Source organism: Sebastes umbrosus, chromosome 23, assembly GCF_015220745.1.
Source record: "Sebastes umbrosus isolate fSebUmb1 chromosome 23, fSebUmb1.pri, whole genome shotgun sequence".
In the NCBI taxonomy this organism is placed as follows: Eukaryota; Metazoa; Chordata; class Actinopteri; order Perciformes; family Sebastidae; genus Sebastes; species Sebastes umbrosus.
This window is the reverse complement of record NC_051291.1, coordinates 17,203,588-17,227,837: the sequence shown is the minus strand read 5'-3', so window position 1 is coordinate 17,227,837 and position 24,250 is coordinate 17,203,588. Positions and strand designations below refer to the sequence as shown.

The window sequence follows — 24,250 nt, the reverse complement described above, 5'->3', positions numbered from 1 at the left end:
AAGTATTGCAAAAACTAACCGCTGATTCTTCCTGCCCGTCGTCCACCATGTTCATCACGTTTGATTGCTCTGGTTTTGAGATTCTGAACTCTTTTTGTTCACGAATGGAATCTGTTAGTGTGTGATGTGCTGTTTTAGCCAAATCGTTGCTCACCACACACTATAGGAACAAAACTGTTAAATTTATTATAACATGCCATTATGTGTGGGGTCTCAAACACTTTCAACATCTGTTAAGATTTGAAAAAATCTTTTAGTGTGCCCGCCAGCCTTAATGTTGGTGAATCTGGGTGGTTGCAAGGTCATTTCCAGGTGTGTGCCAAGGTGCTGTACATGAGTTAGTTTGATGAATGGGGTTGCTAGAGAGAGCTGCGGGGTTGCTATGGTGTATTGTATTTGTAGTAGTCACTAGGGTGAAGACATAAATGGCTCCAACCTGTGTGTCTGCTACACTACAAACACACTAATTAAGTATGAGATGTAGTGTATGTTGCTTACCAATTACAATAACTACACACCTTTACATTAAACACTGGCTACGCTCCATTCAGATCAATGCAATTTGAGCTATAAACAAATCACACTAATGGAGCTGCTCCTACTGTGTTGCCGAACTCATTGTAGAGTGAGGGGAAAATAGTTACAGTTGGACATGTACCACTTCTAACAGAAATGTACCTCATTCATAACTTGTGGTAACAATGAGAGATTGAGACTTCTGCCTTTGTCTCTCTATTGATTCAGTCTTCCTCCATTCATTCATCTTTCTTACACTCTCTCAATAAACCTCGTGGTCATCCTTGCGTATTCTCTCTCTTCTACCCATTAGATGTATCTCTCATTACTTATCATGACAGTGAGAGAGCCTTTACTTCTTTGTCTCTGAGTTTCTCTTTTTCCTTTGTCTTTCTTTTCTCCTCTCTATCAGTGTGATTACTTCTCTTTCTGTCCTGTCTTTTGTCTACTCTTTTCACCTGTCTTTCTCCTCCTTTTTGTCTTTCTTTCAATTCAGTCGCTGTTTTTTATCTCAAATACATTTTTCTTTAAAATTGTTTCTCATTTTCTGTGCTTTCTTTTCTTCCTCTGTCCACTCTCCTTTTGTCAGTCTCTGTTTTCATTCTCTTAGTCGATTCGCAATCTTCATCGTCACACTATTTCTCTCTTGCTTTGCCTCAAACAAGGAAGCTGTATTTTTATATCTTCAGCATCATCCCACCGTATCAATGACTTATAGTACGCAGGTGGAATTTCCATAACACAGTGCTTTTTTCAACATGCGCTCTGTAATTGGATTTCCTTTATGCTACGCCAGATTCAGCAATCTGATTTGATTGTATTGCTACATAAAAGACAGAAGGCGAGTAAGACAGAGAGGTAGAGGGATAAAAGGTTTGTGTTCTGGCTTATTGGTGGTGAGAAAACTAAACCCTAGAGGATACATAAACTTATCCATGCATGTGTATAATTCAATCACACCACTCCACAACACACACATATACAGGTACAATACAACACAGCCTAGATTAAAGACTAAAGGTGACAGTCCTTCTGCTATCTTGGCTCCTTTAAAGCTGAAGTAGGCGAGATTACAGCAAATATGATTAAAAGAAGTTATTTTTATAAAACGGTCGCTGTATCGTGACAGTAGTACGTGAAACAGGTAACCAGAGCCTCATTCTGCATTAGAAAAATACCAAGTTAAAACAACACAAGAGCTCATAAAACAATGGCCAAGCATCAGGGAGAAGAAAACACTGAATTTGTAAAAAAAAAAAAGACTAAGTATGTATGGTTGTTAAGATTTGTATTAAAACCTCCTAAAAATAACAGGAAAACTCATCTCTGATGCAATATTCACAGGAAATAATCCATGAATAATAAAGCACTTGTCTTCCTGCAGTTGTGTTCACTATTCGGGTTAATTGTACAGTTCATCAGTTGCTCTGTACTGTTATTGTTACGCATTGAATATAAAATGAAATATCCATAAAATATGTCACTTAGTCAGGGGTTGTCAGTTCACTCAATGAAAGAAAAGGGGTCCCTTAAGGAAAAAGGTTGGGAACTGCAAATGTTTCATTCATCATTTCATCTCTTTCAACACATAAACGTTAACATGTAGGCAATGTTTATGTGGCCAGTTGCTGTGATCCTGTGTTGTGTTTCATTTAGTTATATACTACTGTATTTCTTCCCCAAATCTGTGAAATTTCTAGTGGTGTTTGTCACCATGCTGCTGAGTTTTACCTTTTGTATTTTGTTCACTGAGGGCATTGTAACCTCTTTTGAACATAGCAAGAAATGGTGATCATTCTGTCTTTAACTGTTTTTGTTTTTTCTGAGGAGATACAGCTACAAAATGTTACATATTCACATATTGTATCAAAGATTTGCTCACCAAATATCATTTAACGTTTATCCCTTTTTGCTGTTCGGGAGTTGTGCTCATTCTCGATATTTGAGCACATATCAAAACGTAACCGTATCACATTAAATGACCCTCAGTTGACCCTCCAACATCTTCTGTCTTTGTTCCAGGAAGTGCCGGTACACCAGTGGTTTTCAACGAGAACGGGGACGCTCCGGGAAGATACGATATCTTCCAGTACCAGATCAACAACAGGTCGACGGCAGAGTACCGAGTCATCGGCTCCTGGACCAATAAACTACACCTCAAAGTGAGATTTTTAAAAATGCACATACACACACACACACACACACACACTCACACAAAAATGCAAAAACAACACATATCTTACGGCTCATGTGTTTCCAGCCCACTGCGATGCCAAATGCCTTTACAGTAATCCAAAATGTATTTTGATTAGAGTGGTTTATTGAAGCTTCTGAGGCATTATAGGCCGCATGCCTTGGCAAGAATGAAAGTTCAACATCACTTTAAGCAGCTGCCATGAATTGCAAAATCCCCTGCCACTTGGCTGGATTTGTTTGAGTTATTGCTTTCGTTCAGGCGCACAAGTTAGCTGGAATTTAGCATTTTTTTTTACAAGAAAGTGTGGATCTTTTGTTCTTTTCTTTTCAGAACGCTGAGTGTTGTGCAGGGACACACTCACTCTGACACACACCACCCACACAAGGTCACACACACACACACACACACACAAATACATACAAACTGTGAATGCTGGCGCCCAAACTGGAGCGCACACCTGAGCATCAAGTACAACCTCCCTAAAACATATAATTCAGTAGGCCAAAAATACTGAAAACCCCATTGTCTTTGTCTCAGTTTGTCACTCACACACAGAGACACACACACACACACACGGATGCACACAAACTCCTTGAGCACGCCGGTGCGCTCGGTGTTGTAAATCCACCCAGGACTTCATTAGAAAGGCCAGATGACAGATGAGAAGACTAATAGACACAAAGTGCTTTCTGCCTGATGGATGTCCTGGCTGACTGAGAGAGAGAGAGAGACAGAGAGAGAGACGGCAGAAGCAGCACACAGGACAACACATAGTTAAGACACACATGACTGGGCACTTTGACAGTTGACAAATTAACAGATGTATTTGATTTGTTTAACAATCCAGTTGGGTTTGAAGGCACAGTGGCAGATGTAGTGACGGCAGCGGCGGGCGAAAGTTTTCATGATCAACAAACTGTTTGAATGCTCATCATTAGAAAGAGAGGACAGCTGTGTGCAACAGGAAAAGTACAAGTCAGGCCTGTGAGTTTCATGGTACATGTTTAGTTGTACAGTACTTGGACATGTATCAATATCACAATATGTTTGACCAGACACCTTGATATCGATGTGGCACTGATTTCGGAGGGTTCACAGGGCTGCTATTTTCATTGTCGATTAATCTGTTGATTATTTTCTTGATTGAAGCTTCAGTAGGCAACAAGTTTATGGCATCATTGGGCAAAATTTCCATAATAACCTTTCAGCGTATTGTAATTTGAGTGTTCTGAGAGAACAACTAGACTTCTGCACCTCATCATGGCTCTGTATTCAGGCTTTAAAAAAAATCTAGCCCATGATGGGAGACTTTGTCCAATCACAGGTCATTTCAGAGAGAGCGTTCCTATTGGCTGTGCTCTGGCTGGTGGGCGGTGCTTGGTTATTTCCTCAGCAGATTTCAACATGGCTGCTGGGTCACAAACTTTCCCATGTTATAGCTAAACAGTGCACTACAAGATGTTCTGAAAACATTTGAGGAGAAAAATAGGCATTACAGTAGCAGAATATTGATTCATATTTGATCAGCGCTGCCTAGTTTGACCATTTGATCGGAGTTTGCGAGTGACTGACAGCCGGCTCTCGTCATTGACAGCTATACGGCAGACTCCAGATCGGCTCTTACTGCTTGTTTTCCTCCGGTCTGTGTAATCTTGCAGATGCTGTTAGGAGCACCGGAGGACACAGAGTCACATGATTTTTTCAGATTACCTGTCTCATGAACTACTGTCAGGATATAGTGACTGTTTTATAAAATAACTTTTTCTAATCATATTTTCTCCAATTCTACCCACCCCATTGTTTCCAAAAGTCCAAGATGACGTCATCAAATGTGTTTGAGTCTTTGACTGTTTTGTCCACACTCAAAGATATTCAGTTTGCTGTCACAGAGGAGTAAAGATGGATCTGGAATCAGAGAATTTTGACTTTTTTTAATTAAAAATGTACTCAAACCAATTAATTGATTATCAAAGTTGACAACTAATCGATTAATTGTTGCAGCACGACTATTGGTGCTTTCACAAAATATTAAGACAATGTGATTTTTGAGAAATAATCATCAGTAATGTGGACATAATGACTACGTGAGTAACAGCAAATAATAGAACAAGTTGGTAAGTTGAGAAAATGACATGACTTTACTGTTATGCAGCCTTTAAAATCAGGAAAGGACAACACTTATACCATATTATGATATTACTTTATCCAAAATCTAAGACGATATCTAGTCTCATATCACAGTATCAATATAATATCGATATATTGCCCAGCCCCAGTGTATACACAGTTTCTAATTAAGGCTGTTATTGTGTCACGTCGGTAATTCACGGAAGAGAGCTTCACGACCGGGTCTATGTTGTTTTGGGTGGTGCATAATTTATGGCTTTTGTTGCAAAATAAGGTGTGTATGTAAACACTCGGCAAGAACTGTTAAGGCTATGAATAAAGAATGAGTACAAATACTGAATAAACAGGAACAAAAAAAAACACCCAATAAAAACAGTTTCAAAAAGTTTTAAACAATTTGCACACACACACACACACACGCACACACACACACACACACACACACACACACACACACAAACAAACACACATATGCAGTACACTTTTTGAAATCATTAGATTATTTCTCTTGACAGATATATTTGCTGCACTAAGTTATGAGCAGCCAGTAACCCAATATTTGGTGTTTAAATGCTGCGAGTGTGTGTGTGTTTCTATTTGTGTGTCAGTGATCAAATCAAGTCCATTTTCTCTGTCCCTGGCGAGTTTTTCCCTCCTAACTAGTTTTTGTTGGACTGGTACATTGTGTGCCTGTTTTAAAACAGTAGCGCTCCATTTTACTCAGCACCCTCGGCAACGGATGAACCTCAGGGACTGGGTATAATTACAAATACTCGCACGCATAACGCCAAATTAAAACGCACACATCGCAGACATACGGAAAGCTCAGGGATTCGCTATAATGCCAGCATGACACGAGCGCAAACAAACAAAAATCCACACATGGAAGAACATTTGCGCACACACACACACACACACACACGCACACACACACACACACACACACACACACAGAAGGCAATACAGATGGCCTATTTGTGCCAGATCTGATTATGGTCTGATTGCTGGCTTCCAGACTAGCTGGTGTTAGTTTTGTGCCCGGCAGCGCTCAGGAAAACGATCAGAGGATCCGCTTGGTGCTAATTGCTCTCCGAGTTGCCCTGAATCCTCACTTTCTGCAGGTACAGAGAAAACTGAGCGTTAAAGGACTTTTTAACACAAAGTCGTGTCAACTTCAGCAGATGGCTGCCAATCTTTGTGTCGCATAATATCCCCAGAAGAAGGTGGAAAGTTTTGTTTTGCCACATGATGACACACAAATAATATCCGTTTGCTCTGTTGCACTTAAGACCAAAACAAACAAAGTCTACATTTGCCATATTGAACAGATCTCACAACTTTGTCTAATTGTTTCTGTCTCCTCTCCTCCTCCAGGTTGAGGCCATGCGTTGGAAGACAGGTGACCCGTCTCTCCCGCCCTCTGTATGCAGCATCCCATGCCGTGCCGGCGAAAGGAAGAAAGTGGTCAAAGGTGTGCCGTGCTGCTGGCACTGTGAGCGCTGTGAGGGATACCACTATCAGGTACATACAGGGACACCAGTACTCGCTGTTGGCCTTAGTTGGCAGTACACCATTCAGCTGTGATGTGGAACTTTTAGGCTTTTCCCACACCTCTCTGTTATGTTGTTTCCTGCTGCATTCATTGTGATTTCTTTGCACAAACTTCATACGTCAAAAACGTCCCTTAAAGGGTAATTTTTCCACCATTTCCCCCATGTTTTCGTGACAATTTTTTTTAAAATTGGTCCAGTATTGAGGGATAACGCTGCCAAACGAGTTGCGAGGGCAAGTGAGCAGCGTCAGTGTAATGTTACGTTCAATAAAAGTGCTTGTTTTTGCCACTGACGGGCTCAGATTGTTATTTAAGTGTCTGACAACATTATGGAAAAGGACCCTACAGAGAAATAGCACATTTTTCTTACCTTTTGCTTGATCCAGTCTGTTTTTTATTATTATTAATAATAATAATAATAATAATAATGGATTAAACTTATATAGCGCTTTTTAAAGATCTCAAAGACGCTTTACACATTCGGGGGGAAAACGGTGTGAGACAAACGGGAGACGAACGACAAAAACAGGCAACATACACAGGCACACTCTCATACATACACACGGACAAATGGGTAGGGGGAGGGGGGGCAACAAGTAAGCAGAGGAGAAAAGATGGGTTTTGAGGCGGGACTGGAATATGGTGAGGGAATCAGAGTCTCTGATGAGTTTTGGGAGGGAGTTCCACAGCTTGGGAGCTGCCCTGGAGAATGCTCTGTCCCCAAAGCAGCGGAGGTTGGACTTGTGGGTGGAAAGTAGACCAGCTGAAGTGGATCTGAGGGACCGTTGAGGTTGGTAGGGGGAGAGGAGGTCAGAGAGATAGGGGGGGGGAGTTGGTGGAGGGCTTTGTAGGTGAGGGTCAGGATTTTGTACGTGATCCGGTGGGAGACGGGGAGCCAGTGAAGGTCTTTCAGGACTGGGGTGATGTGATGCCATGATTTGGTGTGGGTGAGGAGTCGGGCAGCTTCATTCTGAGTCATATTGTGTCCAAGTCAGGGAGAAGCCTCCTTGTGAAATCTGAATTTTTGTATACGCTGGCGGCCATCAAATTCAAAGACCTCATCCACATTGTTGAAGTCATCTAAATATTCAGCCATGACATTGAAAATCTTTTAGATAACACTAAGCTACGCTTTGTGTTCTCCAACACAACAAACTCTGCCTGTTTCCACCATGGATGTATTCCACTATTCCACCGTCCACTTCACCTTGAGCGAGACTCTTTCCATAATGTTATCAGACACTTATAATAACAATCAGAGCCTGTCATGGCAAAAACAAGCACTTTTATTGGACTTAAATGACGGTGCCAGCTCGCCCCAATAGCACCATATTGCAGCCCGTGAGCAGCTGCCTTCTACAGCGCTCTCCCTCAATTCTGGACTAATTTCCGAAATTGTTGTCCCTATTAGTCAGTTGGACACAAAAGCATGGGAAAATAGGGTCCAGTTTGAAAAATACCGACGTAACCCTTTAACAGAAAGATACTGAAGTGTACCATGTAGCTCAGTTGGCAAAGGACAACATGCTAAAAGTATTATGGTGCAGGATTTGAGCCACTTTGTTGACACTCGCTTCATTGTGTGTCGTCTCATAGAACTCTACCGTAAAAATTAGTAATGCTATCTTAGTTTATGGATGACCATTTCCTTCTATTCAAGTAACCATTTGTAAATAAATTCTAAAAAGCTTTTTCTGGAGACTTTCCACCAAACTGTATGCCGTCTGAATACTTGCATTACACGGTTCACAGGTTGCAGGCAGCGAAATACACCTAAAGCATAATTCACTTTTATCATCCAGTCATGGAGGATTAAGTGAGTATTTACAACACATGTACTGTTAAAATTGTCTATTGGAAAGTATAAAACCAAACACGTCACAGTCCTGGTGATGCATTCTGGCGCTCAATGGCAGATACGTGATTTTGTAGAATCATAGGAAAAAAAAATAGTAATTGCCTTTTTGCATCAATACAAGCGCTCCACTTTTGTTAGTGTAAAGTCACACCAAGAAAATAGATTTCCCTGACTTGTAAATTACCTTGATTGTTGTGTTTTTAAAAGCTGGGAAAGCTTCCTCCAGAAGCTCTTAACCAAATCACATGGGCAAACTTCTGTTAATTAAACTGTGGATTTTGAACCAGATGTCTCACCTTTGGTTGAGCTTTCCTGCACCTGCTTAACAATTAAAGCCACGATCTGTTCCATTTGTTTGATTCAACTACAAGATTTTTTTCCAATAACAACACTTCTCTCCGTGCATCTGCTTTTTGACAGCTGTTGTCTGCTTACTCTTTACTCTACAGTAGAGTTCTGTCCCCCCCTGGGTCAGGTTTTTTTGTTTCAACTCATTTTCAGGCAATCAAAAAAAAGCCACTCAAATGGCCCATTTTGGATTCACATATGCAGGAAGAACCCCACCGACGCTATTATAGCAAATGGAAGTACATAATTTGAGGTGAGGGAAAAGGGTCTGATCACCCCCCTTCCACACCCGCCCAATGTTAATTATATCACGGTTGGGGACAATTTGGCAGCCCATCATCCTTATTAATTCAGAAAAATCCACAAGCGAGCAAGTATATGTGCAAAAGACTTCCCCTCATTCAGGAAGCAATAAAAGAGCAGAAAGAAAATATCAGCCATAACAGCAGCTGGCGACGCTTGTCAGAGCGAGCGATCGATACTCATTTTGCAGATACATGCATTTCCTGTAACGTCAATAATCTGTTGACACATTTACAGTAGATTTGGGATTTTAGTAGAACAAGAAATAGCATAGCAGCATGACGAATACAAGTATAGAGCAAGTGTACAGAAATGTGTAAAATGGGTCCTTTTTTCTCATTAACAAGTCAGTTTACAGCAACACAATAGCTCAGCCTCATGTTTTTTGGATGGAAGCATTGGGGATTTACTGTATATTAGCAGAAATGTAGGCGCTAAATACCGATTTTTAATGTACAATATCAACTGTCCCTCTCCAGGCATCAGAGTTCACCTGCGAGCTGTGTCCGTACGAGATGCGACCCGACGCCAACCGCACCGGCTGCGTCCCCATCCCCATCATCAAGCTTGAGTGGCACTCCCCCTGGGCCGTCGTCCCCGTCTTCATCTCCATGCTGGGCATCATCGCCACCTCCTTCGTCATCGTCACGTTCGTGCGGCACAACGACACGCCCATCGTGCGGGCGTCGGGGCGGGAGATGAGCTACGTGCTGCTGACGGGCATCTTCCTGTGCTACGCCATAACGTTCCTGATGATCGCGACGCCCGACGTGGGAGTGTGTTCGTTCAGGAGGATCTTCTTAGGCTTGGGGATGTGCTTCAGCTACGCCGCGCTGCTCACCAAGACCAACAGGATACACCGCATCTTCGAACAAGGGAAGAAGTCTGTAACAGCGCCCAGGTGAGGACTACACCTGTCTGTCATTATACACACCGTTTGGCCTCTGGGTGTTCAACACACGTAGATCTCGATGAGTGTAGTAGCACCGGAGGTCGCTGTAAGTGTGTTTCTCTATGCACTCCGATATGTGTGTGTATTCCCATGAACACCTATCCCCCACTTCTTCTTCCTTACTAAGCTGCTTGCAATCATTATTCATCATTTATTTCTCATCCATTATTAATGAGAGTCATGAACTCACACTCACCTATTGTACTGTTTGCACTCAGTGTGAGTGACTCTGGGGGAGAGCATCAACTAAGTGACTAAAATGTTAATGCAGGATTTAATAGTGCTCCAGTTCATGTCCCCGCTACCCAGATGGTCATCTGTCTTTCCTGCAGCACCATCCATCTGTAAGAGTTATTGTACTCCTCTTACTGAACCATTTTTTAATGATAATTAGGATGTTCCAAATTCCAGAATAGACTAGACAAATTATGAATATTTAAAGTTGTTTTTTTAGTTGTATGTGACTGTCGCTCTTACTGTTATATGTGAAGGAAACTAAGTTAATAACCGTAAATACATTGAACAAAAACTGGAAGAAAATTGATGTAGAATAAGGCAGGATTTTGAGGCTTTTTTCAGGTTCCAGTGTGTATTTTGCCTCAGACACTAAGCATCCTTTGAGCCTGGGGGCTTGAAGGAGCAGGATTTTTCTTCACTACAGGTGTGAGTGAAAATATAGCCCATGTTTTTCAGTATTATTCACCCCCATTTTTGTCTCTCTGGCATCATAGATGCTCATCACATTTCCTCTATCCAGTGCTCTATGTTAGGCTTCTCCTCACTGCCCATGTTTTTCCATTATCGCCCCAAATCTCATCATTACCTTTTTCCCCTGATCTCCCTCCAACATTTAATGTAGGTTTTGTGGATGTGTGTACGGCTACATGTGAAGGAATATAATACATCGCTGCTGTGTTGTATCAACCTTTTAGATACTATGAAAAACAGCCTTCCAGGTTGATGGTCAAGGATTTTTGAGTTGTTGAAAATACTAGTGCAGTGCCCGTTCGGAGCCCTTCCGGAACGGGCCGATTGCTTGGCCCCCAGAATTTCTGCTTGCAGCTTTGTCGAGAGCCACGGTATGGCTGCTTTTACTCGCCAATTGTGAAGTTGATTGGATGAACGGTTCTCGAGAAATGCGAAGGGCAGTCATATATATATATATATATATATATATATACACACAGACAGACAGACAGACAGAGAATACTTTCTTTATAGTTAGATGATGCTGCTACAGCGCTAACTAATGGCCAAAGGGCACCAAATTTGTCATAGTTACTGAGACATCATATCTACACATGTCCCCCAAATGTGGTCAATATCACAAATCGATTGCTCTAAATTTGTGGGAGGAGTAGGGAAACTGGCGGAAAATCAGTATAGACACAAATGGGCGTGGCTAATATAGATAGATCCGTCTGGACCATTGGTGTATAAAGAGAAATAGACACAGCGTTGGAGGTGGACTCTCGTTCATTTCTATTGAAGTTGCTCAGTGGTGCATAAAGCCAAAATGGCTCAATTGCTAGGTGATAAAGTATCTGGATCTTCCGGGGATCTTCCACATCCATCGGGCCCATAGAGCAGGCGCAGTAGCGTTTACCTTAACCCCGCCTCCCAGCCCTCTGTCTGGGGCTCATTCACATTAACAGAGGAAGGAAAATAACTTTGGATTCGGCTGTTTGTGCATTTTACAACTTTTAGGACCTAATGATTTAAATAAGGGCTATTCAAATGTTCAAACTGGGAAGTTGATCTACATTAAAACAAAATTATCAGCCAAGTTACAGAGGTGTCTTTCCCAATGTAAGTCCAAGGGAAAAAGTCTTTGTGGGTCCAGTGGCATCACTTGACGGACACGGAAGTTGTAATTACACCGTTTGGCCACTACGATAATTTACTTCAAAGCCCGGTGTTCTTCCTGCAGGCTCGGTCTGGACCCACAAAATCCAGGGATTTACGATCAAAAGTTACAGGCCAAAATGTAAATTACATCGTTATAGCGCCACCATCTGGCCAAATTTCACCACATTGGACACTGCACTCCTTTGGGCCCTGAGCAATACACCCGCCAAGTGTGAAGTAGATCGGATGAAAGGTTCTCAAGATATGTGAATAACACACAGAGGACCAGACAGACAGATTCCTTGCTTTATAGTTAGATATGTCTTTTGGCCAAAGACTTTAAGAAAAATCTAATCTTATAAAACACTACATAATGCATGGAAATCTAATCATTTTATATAGCAATGACCCATTTTTCAAGCACAGTTATATCCGCGAGCACAAACTCTCTAGCATGGGTCGCCCCACGCTAAATGAAACCTCTAACTCTGGTATCGTTATTCCCTCTTTGCACCACCCCCTCATATCCATAATCCTCTCCTCTCCCCAGGTTCATCTCCCCCGCCTCCCAGCTCGTCATCACCTTCTCCCTCATCTCGGTCCAGCTGCTGGGGGTCTTCGTGTGGTTCGCCGTGGACCCCCCCCACACGGTCGTGGACTACGGCGAGCAGCGGACCCAGGACCCCACGTCGGCGCGCGGTGTCCTCAAGTGCGACATCTCGGACCTGTCCCTCATCTGCTCCCTGGGCTACTCCATCCTGCTGATGGTGACGTGCACGGTCTACGCCATCAAGACGCGGGGCGTGCCCGAGACCTTCAACGAGGCCAAGCCCATCGGATTTACCATGTACACCACCTGCATCATCTGGCTGGCGTTCATACCCATCTTCTTTGGCACGTCGCAGTCCGCAGAGAGGGTGAGTGTGTGCATGTTTTATGTCTTTCTTTTTTTTTGGTGTCAATTCTACCGAACCTGCATACCTTAACTGCTGTTTTCAACATTTCCTTTATGAACTACAGTCTACAGAGAGTGTGAGTATATTGAAAATATCTGTACTTCATCCACATCGTCTTCAGTCTGCAAAGAGGATGAAACCATGATGTTTGTGTGTGTGTTTGTGTGTGTGTCTATCTGTTGGATTACCCTGTAAATGACCTGTTTGGGATTTAAAGCAATTTTCTTTGAGACACCACAGTCTGCAGGAAAGATGACTACAGGGTGAATCTATGTGTGTGAGTTGACTTCATAGCGAAAGGTGCAGTGGATTTAGATCATTTCTGTGTGATACTAATGTATACGTGTGTGTGTGCGTGTGTGTGTGTGAAATGTCTTTTTATATGATGACAATTCACTGACAGGTGGGGAGTGGTGATGATGCGGTTTATGGGCTTTCTGTGAGCATGACGAACCTCTCCTGAGCCCATTTTGCAGTAATACTAAGTTTTGGAATCACTTTTTTGAGTCATAAATTTGATTGCTATGGCGAAACGTCTGCTTTCTGTCTTCCCCAGACAACTTTTTGGAGATCAAAACCACATCTCATGGCACTGAGAGATAGATATGTGTGATATTTTCAATTTTTTCAATTGTAGCTGTACTAATGGCTTACAGCCCAAAATCTCCTGACAATCCCCCGTGAGTACAAGAGGATTTTCTGTGTGACTGATTGACTGGATCCACGCCTTGGTGGTCCAGGCTTTTAGAGGGGTTGTACTGTGGAGCTTATTCCTCCTACCTTTAGTCAATTATTGATGGCTACATGTTTATGGTGTGAGTAAGATGAGATGTAAGTCTGTGTGTGTGGGCGGCCTTTACAGGGGTCAGGCTTCATGTAATGAAGGATAATGAATGATTTGGTTTCATATGGATGTGCACAGCACATTATCTGCATGTATATTGTATTTTATTGGATATTATCCTAACAGTAATCCTAATAGGGGTGGAGGAAAATTTGATCCAGAGATAATAACACGTTTTAACGTCCACTTATTTCTTTAAAGCAGTCGATCTTTCGGAGGTTGTAGCGGGCTCAGTTTTAAAGCTAGATGCTGGCATCATATGAAAACCTAATGAATCCATTGGTACCAACCATGTCATAATAGCGTGTCGCAAGGATGCTCAATAACGCTCCAAACTTGCACTAAATTTTGGCAAGGAAAAACTGTCATGGCCCACTCCCATGTTGATAATAGTATTAAATACTTGACAAATCTCTCCTTTAAGGTACATTTTGAACAGATAAAAACTGTGCGATTAATCTTGGACAATCTTGCGATTAATTGCGATTACATATCTCAATCGATTGATTATATAAGCTATTAAGACGGCCGGCTGGCAGGTCCGGTCGCTATTCTGTCTTTCAGAAGTTGTAGCTCAGTCTTAAGCTAGACTGGCATCATATGAAACTAGAAAACCTAAGAAATCCATAGCTACCAACCACGTCATGTTAACTTGTCTGGAAGAATGCCAAATAACGCTCCAAAGTTATGCCAAATTTTGGCGAGGAAAAACTGGCATGGCCATTTTCAAAGGGGACCCTTGACCTCTGAACTCAAGATAAATGAATGAAAACTCACCCTAATCATATGCATACATATACAGATACAAATAGACAGAGGAACACACTTATATTCCTAAAGAGTCTCAAAGAGTCCCACAATAAATCTTAGGGGCCACAAAATAATTAGAAAGAAATGTTTTTGTGTGTGTGCTTTTTTTTCCTGTTGAAATACTTGATAGTTTCACCTCCTCAGGCATCTAAAAGTCCTTCAAAATAAAACGATAAAAGAAGGAAAAATCACTACATATTCACTCTAAGGCCATAACCTGCGCCGAGGAGTCACACGTAGCTATCGCTTGATTTGTTTTTAAGGGATTGTAAGCAAAAACGATCGGGAGCCACTGCCTTCGGGAAACCATAACCAGGTGATCGACTGATTGCGTGACAGCCTATAAGAGGTGTCCTTCCACCTTATCAGTTTAGAGTCAGGAGGCATGAACTCAGCAGCCAATCTGATTCATAACTATACAGCTCACACACAGTAAACCAGTGAGTTTACTATACACTAAAACCCTTCATACATACGCTCATTGAGATTCAAGGAAGGTTGATTGCAGATGTGACAGCTTGTACATCACAGTGCTAAATCTTTATACTGTAAATGCACACATATAGGAGATAGATAAGCAGTCACACAGGCATGGCGGTGAACAGATAGATAGCACCGTGTCATTCACAGGTTCAAGTAGAACATAATATGTATGTGAACACACACATACACCGTAGAGATGCAAATCACAAAGCTGTTAAGGAGAGAAATTAATCAAATCAAAACAAACCGTGTCCTTGAGAGTCCTTCTACACAATCTCAGATGTCAGTCCAGTTGTGTCATCATCTTCTGACTACAGGCTTTTTGTACACCAAGTCTTGTCAAGTCAATTTTTCATCCGAAATTATAGCACATTTAGAAATAAACAACCTCCCACGTCAATCACGTTTACACAATCGACTCCAAAACTTTAATCCGCCATTAAAGTTTTCGGAAAAGGTTTGATTTTTCTGCTTTTTTTCGCATCCGTCTAAAAGCAAAAGAGGGTTGTTTGACCACTCGGAGCCATCGTGTGTGCAAACGTCATCGTCCAAAATGGCATAAAAAACATTCATTTAGTCTCCCCCGCACAAAGCGCCTTACAAAAAAGAAATAAAAGAATACAGAGATGAGCAAGTTAAAGACAGATTGTGGCAGTTTGGAATCGGGGATGGTCGCAAAAAAGATGATGTAGGAAAGATTGGACAGTAGTGATTGAGCTCTAGGCAGCTAAACGATAGCTTCTTGCTAATGTCATTCATTCATTAGCCCCGTTTGGGACTACGCTATCCGTTGCACCCACGTAATTAATTCAGTTTTGTCTCATATGGTGAATTTTACCTTTTTTCACATGAAAAATATATATATATTTTTAATAAATGCTTCAAAAGCCTTTTTAGCTTATATACAACTACATACTCAATGAGAAGAATGTTTCAGTACTTACATAGTCCAATCAAAATATTAGTTTTGTGAAGCATAAATTAAATGTTAATGTAAAAGCGAATAGAAACATAAGCAGTGTTTCCCATATACAGTATATAGACTTTACTCGGGCGGGCCGCCCCTTCATCCATCGCTGCCTCAGCTGTCCGAGCTGATCGGACCAACGGCGGAGCTGCGGGACCACGATGCGGCGTCCACAATGTGTTGCTGCACTCTGCTCACCCGGAACTGTGTGGAGGGACTGACTAAGCACGGGCTACACGACATGTAGGATGTCCCCCCTGCAACATACTGGGTGCTGCGGCACCGTCTTACTGCTTGATTTTTTCGTTGAACGTAACGTTCTTGACGCTGATCTTTCTCCGAGACAGTGAAATCACACGGCTGATTTTTTTTCTTTCACTTTTATTTGTAAACAAACCACACGTGCTCACGGCACAAGGCAGCTGCCGTCATGCCAGAGACGTGACCAGTGGCTTCTTCTCTGAATCAGCAGCTGGTTACTGTTGTCCGAGACTGACCGCAAATAACCAACACAACAACCGATGGCAGTCAACAAGGCGAATATCGGCCGAACATCGGTATCGGTGCGTCCCTAGACTCGGTGTAAAAAGGCCTTCCCTTTTGTGTCCGCTGAAGGTTCAAGTCTTCCCTTCCTCACCCTCCACAAAAGACACAACTCTTACAGTCTCTCCCTATTTTGCGGTGTCAGTCAGGCAATTTTCATTTCTCCGTTTCCTTGCGTCTCAGCCCCATTTTCCTTTCAAGGCGGGTGCCCGCCTCTGTTGCATGGCAAAAAGCTGACATCAAAGTGATCCAGTCTAATCACACATCAGGGAAATCATACTCTTGCTGGATGTTTCATAGTGTTTTTCCTTTTGCTCGCTCTCATTTTTTTTCCACCCCCCTTCAAGAAGCCGGAGAGTTTTGGAGTAGTTATTCATGCAGGAAGTTTTAAGTGACTCAGCGAGGTTTCTTTTTTGACCTTTTGTCACTTCGACACATTCAGGCAAATATGATCTGGAGAGTGTCATTACAATTACAACCTAACAACTTGAACATTACTGATTCACTTTAATCCAGCAGGTTTCAAACAGGTGTCCTCATGACAGATGGAAACTTCTCTAACCTTTAAGTTGTGCGAGTCCACGACATTGCATATAGGTGCTGATGTGTCATGCCACCTTTACAGGTGTGTTCATGCATATGTGTGACTGCAAAAGTCCTTTGTGTGTGTGTGTTCACACAAGGGGTATATCCGTGTGTGCACGCATGCGTGTGTGTATGCTATCTGACGTGCTGCTGCTGCTGAAGCCGTCCTGTCTTACTGGTTGGGCTGTTTGGCTAATTAGAATGTCCACCGGCGACTTCTTGTGTATCGGCGTTTGAGTGTGTTTGTCTGGTGTGTTGTATTTAATTGGAATATCCGCCAGTGCACATTTGTGTGTCTGTGTATGTTGTTTTCTAATTGGAATATCCTCTGGAGTGTGTGGCAGCTGGCTGGCTAACAGAGAGAGCAGAGAAGAGGGAGGGGGGAGACGAGTGGAAAGGAATAAACAGGTAATGATGTGACTCGCTGATGGGGCTTTAATGAGGAGAGCTCTACCAAGGGCATAGGTTTTGGTTTCCGAATGGGCCGAGGGGGAAGGGGCTACAATGTAGTTAGTTGGATGTTGGATGACAACGTGACACATATTATGATTAACTTTAATCATTCCCCCAATATTGCCGGTAGCCTATATAAGTATTAAAACTGCTGTATACTAACACTCCTGGATACTTTGCATAAGAAATGTACAGCTATGTTGACTTGTTAATGGCTCTGGGACCTGTCGAAACACTGGCTTACATAGTGGCTTGGATCTTCTGGTGCCACCAGGTGTCCTTCAGTGCTTCTTTTCAGCTTATCCGTGCTAGAATGCATCTCTGCGGGAGTGTTTTAAACTTTGCTGTGCCTTTGACAAAAGAGAAAAATGTCCACTTGCCAACTTTTTTTCCAGAAATTTCAACCCTATCTGCATGGTGTTGCACATTCTTCATAGTGAAAGCAGCAGGTTAGCAGAGCAGCAGCGGCAACCGCTTTGGCCCTCAATCAGCGTATACTCAGGATGTGTTCAGGCACAGTTCTGTGTCGGTAATCTGCATTTTGGCAGCGCTCAGAGCCCAGCTCACAATCGCTGTAGTTATGTGAGAAAAACACGAGTAAATAAACCGCCTATGTAGACAGCTGGTTTGATTAAAATAGAAGCATATCTGTTCCCGACTCCTGGTGAATGACCTTTAACCCTTTCCCAGTCAGTGCTGTGACCAGTTATGTCTGGTGTTCACAGACAACTGTGTCTTTCTGATGTTCATTCAGTGTCTTGTCCAGGACCATTTCACCAATGTAGTGTTCCTTTGAGTTGAGGCATGTGATGCCAAACCAGTGTTTCTCCTGTAATTGTAGCAGACTGGCAGGCCGCAAAACCGATGGGAACCCCCCACCAGGCCAAAATGATATATTTTTTAATGCCAAAAATAACGCCAAATATCCATCCCAGTGTTTCCTCTATATTTATGCACATTTTGCAGCAGAGTCCATGAACAAGGCAAGAGTATATAGTTCTCAAGTCTGTAATAGGGGTATAACGATCCATCGATCTGGATCGATATATCGATTTAAGGATCAACGATCCAATATATCGATGCAAAGTATCATCATCTTTAAGATACGCCCTTAATTTGAAATTCTTAACTGATGAAAAATATTTGCACATAAGAAATGTGGCACTTTTATAGTGAACAACAGTCTACTTTTTTATCCTTTTTATTAAAAGGAATAGATGTTTGACATTTAAATATATGGAAGAACCCAGTAATAAAATTGTCAAATCATATTCTATTTGTTTTTTGTGAGTTGATATAAATGTAGCTCTGTTAAATATCCATGAAATATGAAATCGTCTCATGTCGATCGTAGGCCCCTGAATTGAATCAAATCAAAATCGTATCGTGGCAGACTTTGTGATATCGGCAAATATCATATCGTTGTTGAAAGAATCCATATGATATTGTATTGTGATGAAACTTGTGATCTACACCCCTAGTCTGTAATAACAGCAGGACAGTCGAGTGTCTGTTATCTAAACTGCTAAAGGCAGTTGAACAAGTGAAGTGAAGATAATGTTGTCGGTATGTTACAAACAGGCCCGGTAGTGAACGACACACTAACCTGCTGACTGATTTGGTGTTTTTGTGTTTTTAGCTGAGCTAGACCAGAGAATATATTCGGAGATGCTGTTTAGCCCTCGTTGTTCTCCATGAAGTTTGCTGGAAGTGATGTAATGCAGCCCCAGTGCGTGTTATGTGGACTAAACACTGCGCTGAACTCCATTTAAAAACTACCCTTTTAAATGCTACATTGCTTGTCAGCAACCGGTCATACGGTAACTGAGGAGGCCATTTGGCCTTTTGTGCTCTGATTAATTTGGCACGCAGTCATAATTTTGTTTAATGAAAACTCCTGGCAGGTTTTTTTTCACCACTGCTTTAGAAGAAGGAAATAATGAGAGTAATATGCAAACCAGCTTTAAAAGTGACATGTTTTCTTTTTAAATTCATGCTGAGCCTCCCTCCCCCCCCCCTCGGCACATTCGCCTGGCCAGAGCAGTCAAACAAGGGGAAACAACTGCCTGCACTACTCCAGTTTTTCCCTCTCTGGGGTGTCCGGTCTTTAGGGTGTACCAGCAGAGATATGAAGGTTTGTAGTCAGTGCACCGTGAGGAGGATGAAAGCGCAGTGAGTCGACCTTCAGTTGAGGTCAAGAATGAACTTTTGATGCTCAACCTTTGAGGAGTTGACGTGGCATCTACTTCCCCTTGGTCAGTTTGTACAAGTTCTAAAGGCGTGCGTTGACTGGGAGCAGGGCTGGATCTTTCTGTGCGATACGGTGAGATCAGCAGAGTAGAGCAACATGGAGAGGTGAAGCCTATAGAGCCTGTTAGAAGGTACCGTCTGTGCTCATACAACAAGAGTTATAATGCACGGCCTTGCACCTAAAGAAATCCCAAATCCCTTCGTAGATTCTGGGCTGTATAATAACCACACAGTCTGTAACATGGAGACCTTTCTATACTCTCTTTATATATGTATATTTAGAATTACTTCATGTGGTTAATTCTCTGATAAATGCAGACTTATGCCTCATCCTCTGTCCTCACCCACTCATCGTCACTCGAATCTATTTCCCTCTGGTGTACTTAAATATGTTCAGTCCCTTCCACTTTTCATATGATCCTTGTATATCTTAACACACATTTCCTCTCATTCCTCCCCGTTGCTCATGCCCTGTAACTCACACTCGCCCTCCTCTGAATACTCAACATGGCGCTGAGTCACAGCGGGCCGGAGAAAGAGGAGCACAAAGAGAGGGAGTGATGAGAATTGAAAGGGAAAAGTTTTGGCGAGAGATAGGGGGGGACACGCAGGGAAGACAGCGAGACACGGAATAAGAATGTGCGAGATAAAACAAGAAAAGAGGGAGAGAGGGAGATTCTTAACCATCACCAGCGAGGGGGAAGTATTGTTTTGAAATAGGTCATGCTACCATGCAGAGGCTGCTGGCTCCAAACAGCTTCTGCCGCACCCCGCAGAAATGGGAAAAAGGTTGTGTGTGTGTGTGTATGTGTGCCTCTCCCTGCTTGTTGTAAAGCCCTAACCACAGGGTACATCCTCTCTCCAGCTATCTCTCTCTGTCTGCCTCATCATTCCTTTGCCTGACACTATAGACAGAAAACCATCTTTCCCTTTTTTTCCCTCTCTTTCTCTTTATCTATACCTCTCTCTTTCTTTCTCCCTGCGAGCCACCTCTCCTGTTCTCCAGATGTCTTAAATATGGTCAGCTTGTTATCTCCTGCTTCCAACAGAGGAGGAATCAACCACCCCGCTGCTACCCACAAACCCACTCACTGCTGTGTGTGTGTGTGTGTGTGTGTGTGCAATTGTGTCTTTTTTTTCACAGTATGTGTGTTGTGTCAGTATTGTGTCATTACGTGTGCACCAGTTGCTTGCACAGAGACGTATTTGAGTGATATTTTTGGTCTCTAGTTATGCTTGTATACCCATGCAGGAGCTGCTGAGAGAAAGAGACGAGGTGATGGATCATGCACTTTTAAAAATCTCTTTTATTCCACGTACACCTTGGTCCACATTAGTAGGTAGAGTGAAACGGCGAGGTATGCAGCTTGGAAACAGACTGAATACTTTAGTGTCATAATAGAAGGACAGAGCCGCATGTTCTGAATAGTATGAATCCCCAGGTTCAGTCGCTGAAGCTGCCATTCATACAGACCTATGCACTTTGTGTCTCTCAAGGCCTCCCATTCACATTATCTCTATGACACATTCCCCATCTTTCTCACTCACACACACACCCACACACACCGCTGTCTAACCTCAGACCAAAGCAAGTCCCACGTGTCCTGACCTCAAAATAGCCCCTTTAACAAGTAAAGAAATGGCAAATAGCCTCACTTTGAGTAACACTTCTCATTTTTTTTTTCCTCCCCCCATGATTGCATTTTGGTCCTCAAGAGTATATAAAGAACACACACAATGCACGGTACCTGCCACACAAATCCATTTCTGCCACTCACACACACACAACCACACACACAGTGTCGCGGCTCAACGTCCTCAGACAGATTTATGGCTGCGAATGTGGTCCCGGCGGAGACCCAGTGACCGCCCAGATCCTTACCGGGAGTAACCGTTGGTGATCAATCTGCGCTAATCTGAAGAGGTCGGGAGAGACAGAGGGAGGCAGAATAAAAAAGCGGGCGGTAAGAGATGGAGGATGAAAGAAGGAAAGGGAGTTAGAGGGGAAAGAAAAGGAGGCAGCGAGAGTGAACATTCAAGGCAAAACTGCAGCAAAAGAGAATGAATCAGAGAGTGTGGGTGTGCGGAGTGAGAGCAACGTCAACAGCTACTAGCAGACAGAGAGTCAGAGGAGGGTGGGATTTACACAAGCATCCAACGCTAAAGACGGAGGCGAGCTAATATTAGAGATATAATAAATGTGGATCACAGACGAGGTAGAGTAAAATTGAAACACCAAGAGATACAAAGAGAAAGAGAGCAGGATGGAGAGGAGGGAGGGAAACAGAGAAACGTCTGAATCGTTTAGGAGTCGGACAGATGGCCAACGCTCTGAGGTCGTGAGCATTTAAGCATCACAACTGACACATACGCACACACAGCTGCCCCAAACATGATGCTACACAAGTGCTTTGAGAAGATCGCATTGCAGGGTTTATTGTTACACTCAATTATACTTTGACTGGCCAGTGGATGATTCAGCTGCAGCTTGTTTCAGTGTAGACAATCTATAAAGGTAGATTTGTAAACACAACATTTGCTTAAACATTGTTTGCATTCATAATTATACAGTAACAGTATGTGAGCCTGACACTGAAGGTTCCTTTCAACAGTCCGCATAGCCACGGTGTCTATCTACTATGTTTCAGTATGAGTAAAAAGATGGGGATCTTTAAAGAGGACCTATTATGCTTTTTTTCAGGTGCAGACTTGTATTTTGGATTTCTACTAGAACATATTTACATGCTTTAATGTTCAAAAAAACACTTTACTGTCCTCATACCGGCTGTGCTGCATCACCTCTTTACACCCCCTCGTGATGATTGGTCAACCGAACCAAACTCTTCGGACTCTTCACCAGCTCCACTCTAACTAGCTTTGTTTGAGGGCGTGCCAAACTAGCTGCTAGGCAGGTATTATGCAGATGTGTTACTTGGTGACATCACCATCTTACAGAAGAAAAGGCAGGACTTCAAGTGAGGCGTTTCAGGCAGTTCAGGAGCAGTGTTTCTGTGGGGGAGAGTAACAACAGGTTCACATAGGCCGAGAAAGCGCTGCGATTTTTCGGAGAAGCACTGCCCGTGTCCTTTCGGCGCCCGTGTGAATCACTTGAGCTGTTCACACAGGACGCATCGCGCCACAGAGCTCCACGGCCGGCTAAAGATCTTCAGCAATAGTTTTGGCGTCTGGTCTATTTTCACAGCGTGCCGTGAGCGAATCTGACATTAATGATATACTATATATTATATACATGATCTGATCCTGATAAGATGATAAAATATGCATCCCATGAATGCCTTTGACTTCCCTCCCCTCTCCGCCCTGCTAGTCCCCAAGAGTTTTGATTCCTCAGATTCCCTCCCAGTCCTTCTCAAGTACAAAGTGAAACACGCCTTCATTCATTCAGCATGTAATTACCTCAGTGGTATACTGGATACATGCTAGCAATTGGTGTTGATTCCTGTAACAGCCAATAGACTGTAGTCTGCACAAACCGTCAATAAGGATTCATGCATCCTGAAGGGGCAGATTGCCCTGAATTAAACGTATCAGGTTCACCGCTCCGGAAGCAAGGAAGACACGATTATTTGCGAAATGCACCATCATTCTTTCAATTTAACCATTTTGTTGGAAATGTGGTGGGAATTAGACAAAATTGCAAGCTGTTGAGAATTATGTTGAGATTGGTTGAGTTTGCGTTGCAGTAATTATAGTGATCACAAGATTGATGGAGGTACTCATTACATTTATAAGTACACAGCTGCATGTACAGTGTTATTTTTAAACCACCACATTTAAATAGAAATATAGAATACGTATGGGATGCTCAAGGGGAAAAGTGGGTATATGAGGACAGCGGGTTGCTTCTTTCATCAAGTGAGTATTAGTGCTGAGCCACGAGGCTCAATAATATGACATAATAGAAGGAAAACTACCTTCAAAATGCAAACTTTCTCAGCATGAGTTTAAATTAAAAACCATATCGAGCTTTATGTTTGCAGGCAAGGTAAAATACCAGCTCATAGCTCTATACAGTAGTGACACACTGGGATCAGCTGAACACGTACTGCACAGGAAGCAACCTTAGACTCCATGTCGTTTTCATTCTGACAGAGTTTACCAATCCTTGGGGTGATAATCTGCAACAGGCTGGTGGGGGGGGGAGAGAATAAAAAACCTTTCATTCATTTTTGAAGGAATGGGTTTTGCAATCTTTTGCAGGGTTCTGGTGGGATTTGGTCGTTTGGCTGAATATGGGGAGAGACAGACAGCGAGTGTCAGATCCTGACATCAAACAGTGAGATGTTGAAGGATGTGGGGACGCCCAAGGGGGGACCTCACACAGAGACGCTGGCAGCACACACACACACTTACACACCGTATATGCATACACACACACACACACACATGCTCTACGTTCACTACATTTAAGTACACTTACATGCACGTAAACTCTCCTCAAGGGAGCAATAAAGACAGGCAACGAAATTCCCTTTCAAGGTAACAGTCATCTCCATCAACCTTACAACGCTAAAATAACAAACTTCACATACGCTGTTGTCTATTCTGTTTATTTTCTACCTCCGCCGCAGCTGTCATTTCTTCATTCCTGTATATGTCAGACTGCTAAGAGACAGATTGCATGACAAGGCAAAAAG

At 42.7% G+C, this 24,250-nt stretch overlaps 1 protein-coding gene across 11 annotated transcripts in view; it reads left to right on the top strand.

Moving 5' to 3' along the window:
• Positions 1–24,250, top strand: part of grm8a (glutamate receptor, metabotropic 8a) — a 367,732-nt gene that overhangs the window by 238,935 nt on the left and 104,547 nt on the right. For 9 of the 11 annotated variants that reach the window (XR_005205480.1, XR_005205481.1, XR_005205479.1 and 6 more), the window contains exons 7-11: positions 2,539–2,678; positions 6,215–6,361; positions 9,381–9,802; positions 12,252–12,618; positions 12,722–12,733. Coding sequence is in view for 7 of the 11 variants with exons in the window: in XM_037760310.1 (XP_037616238.1) it covers positions 2,539–2,678; positions 6,215–6,361; positions 9,381–9,802; positions 12,252–12,618; positions 12,722–12,733 (1,088 nt within the window). In the remaining 4 variants the exon portion in view is untranslated. The remainder of the gene's footprint in view (positions 1–2,538; positions 2,679–6,214; positions 6,362–9,380; positions 9,803–12,251; positions 12,619–12,721; positions 12,734–24,250) is intronic. The other 2 variants (XM_037760308.1, XM_037760311.1) reach the window with 1 other exon arrangement.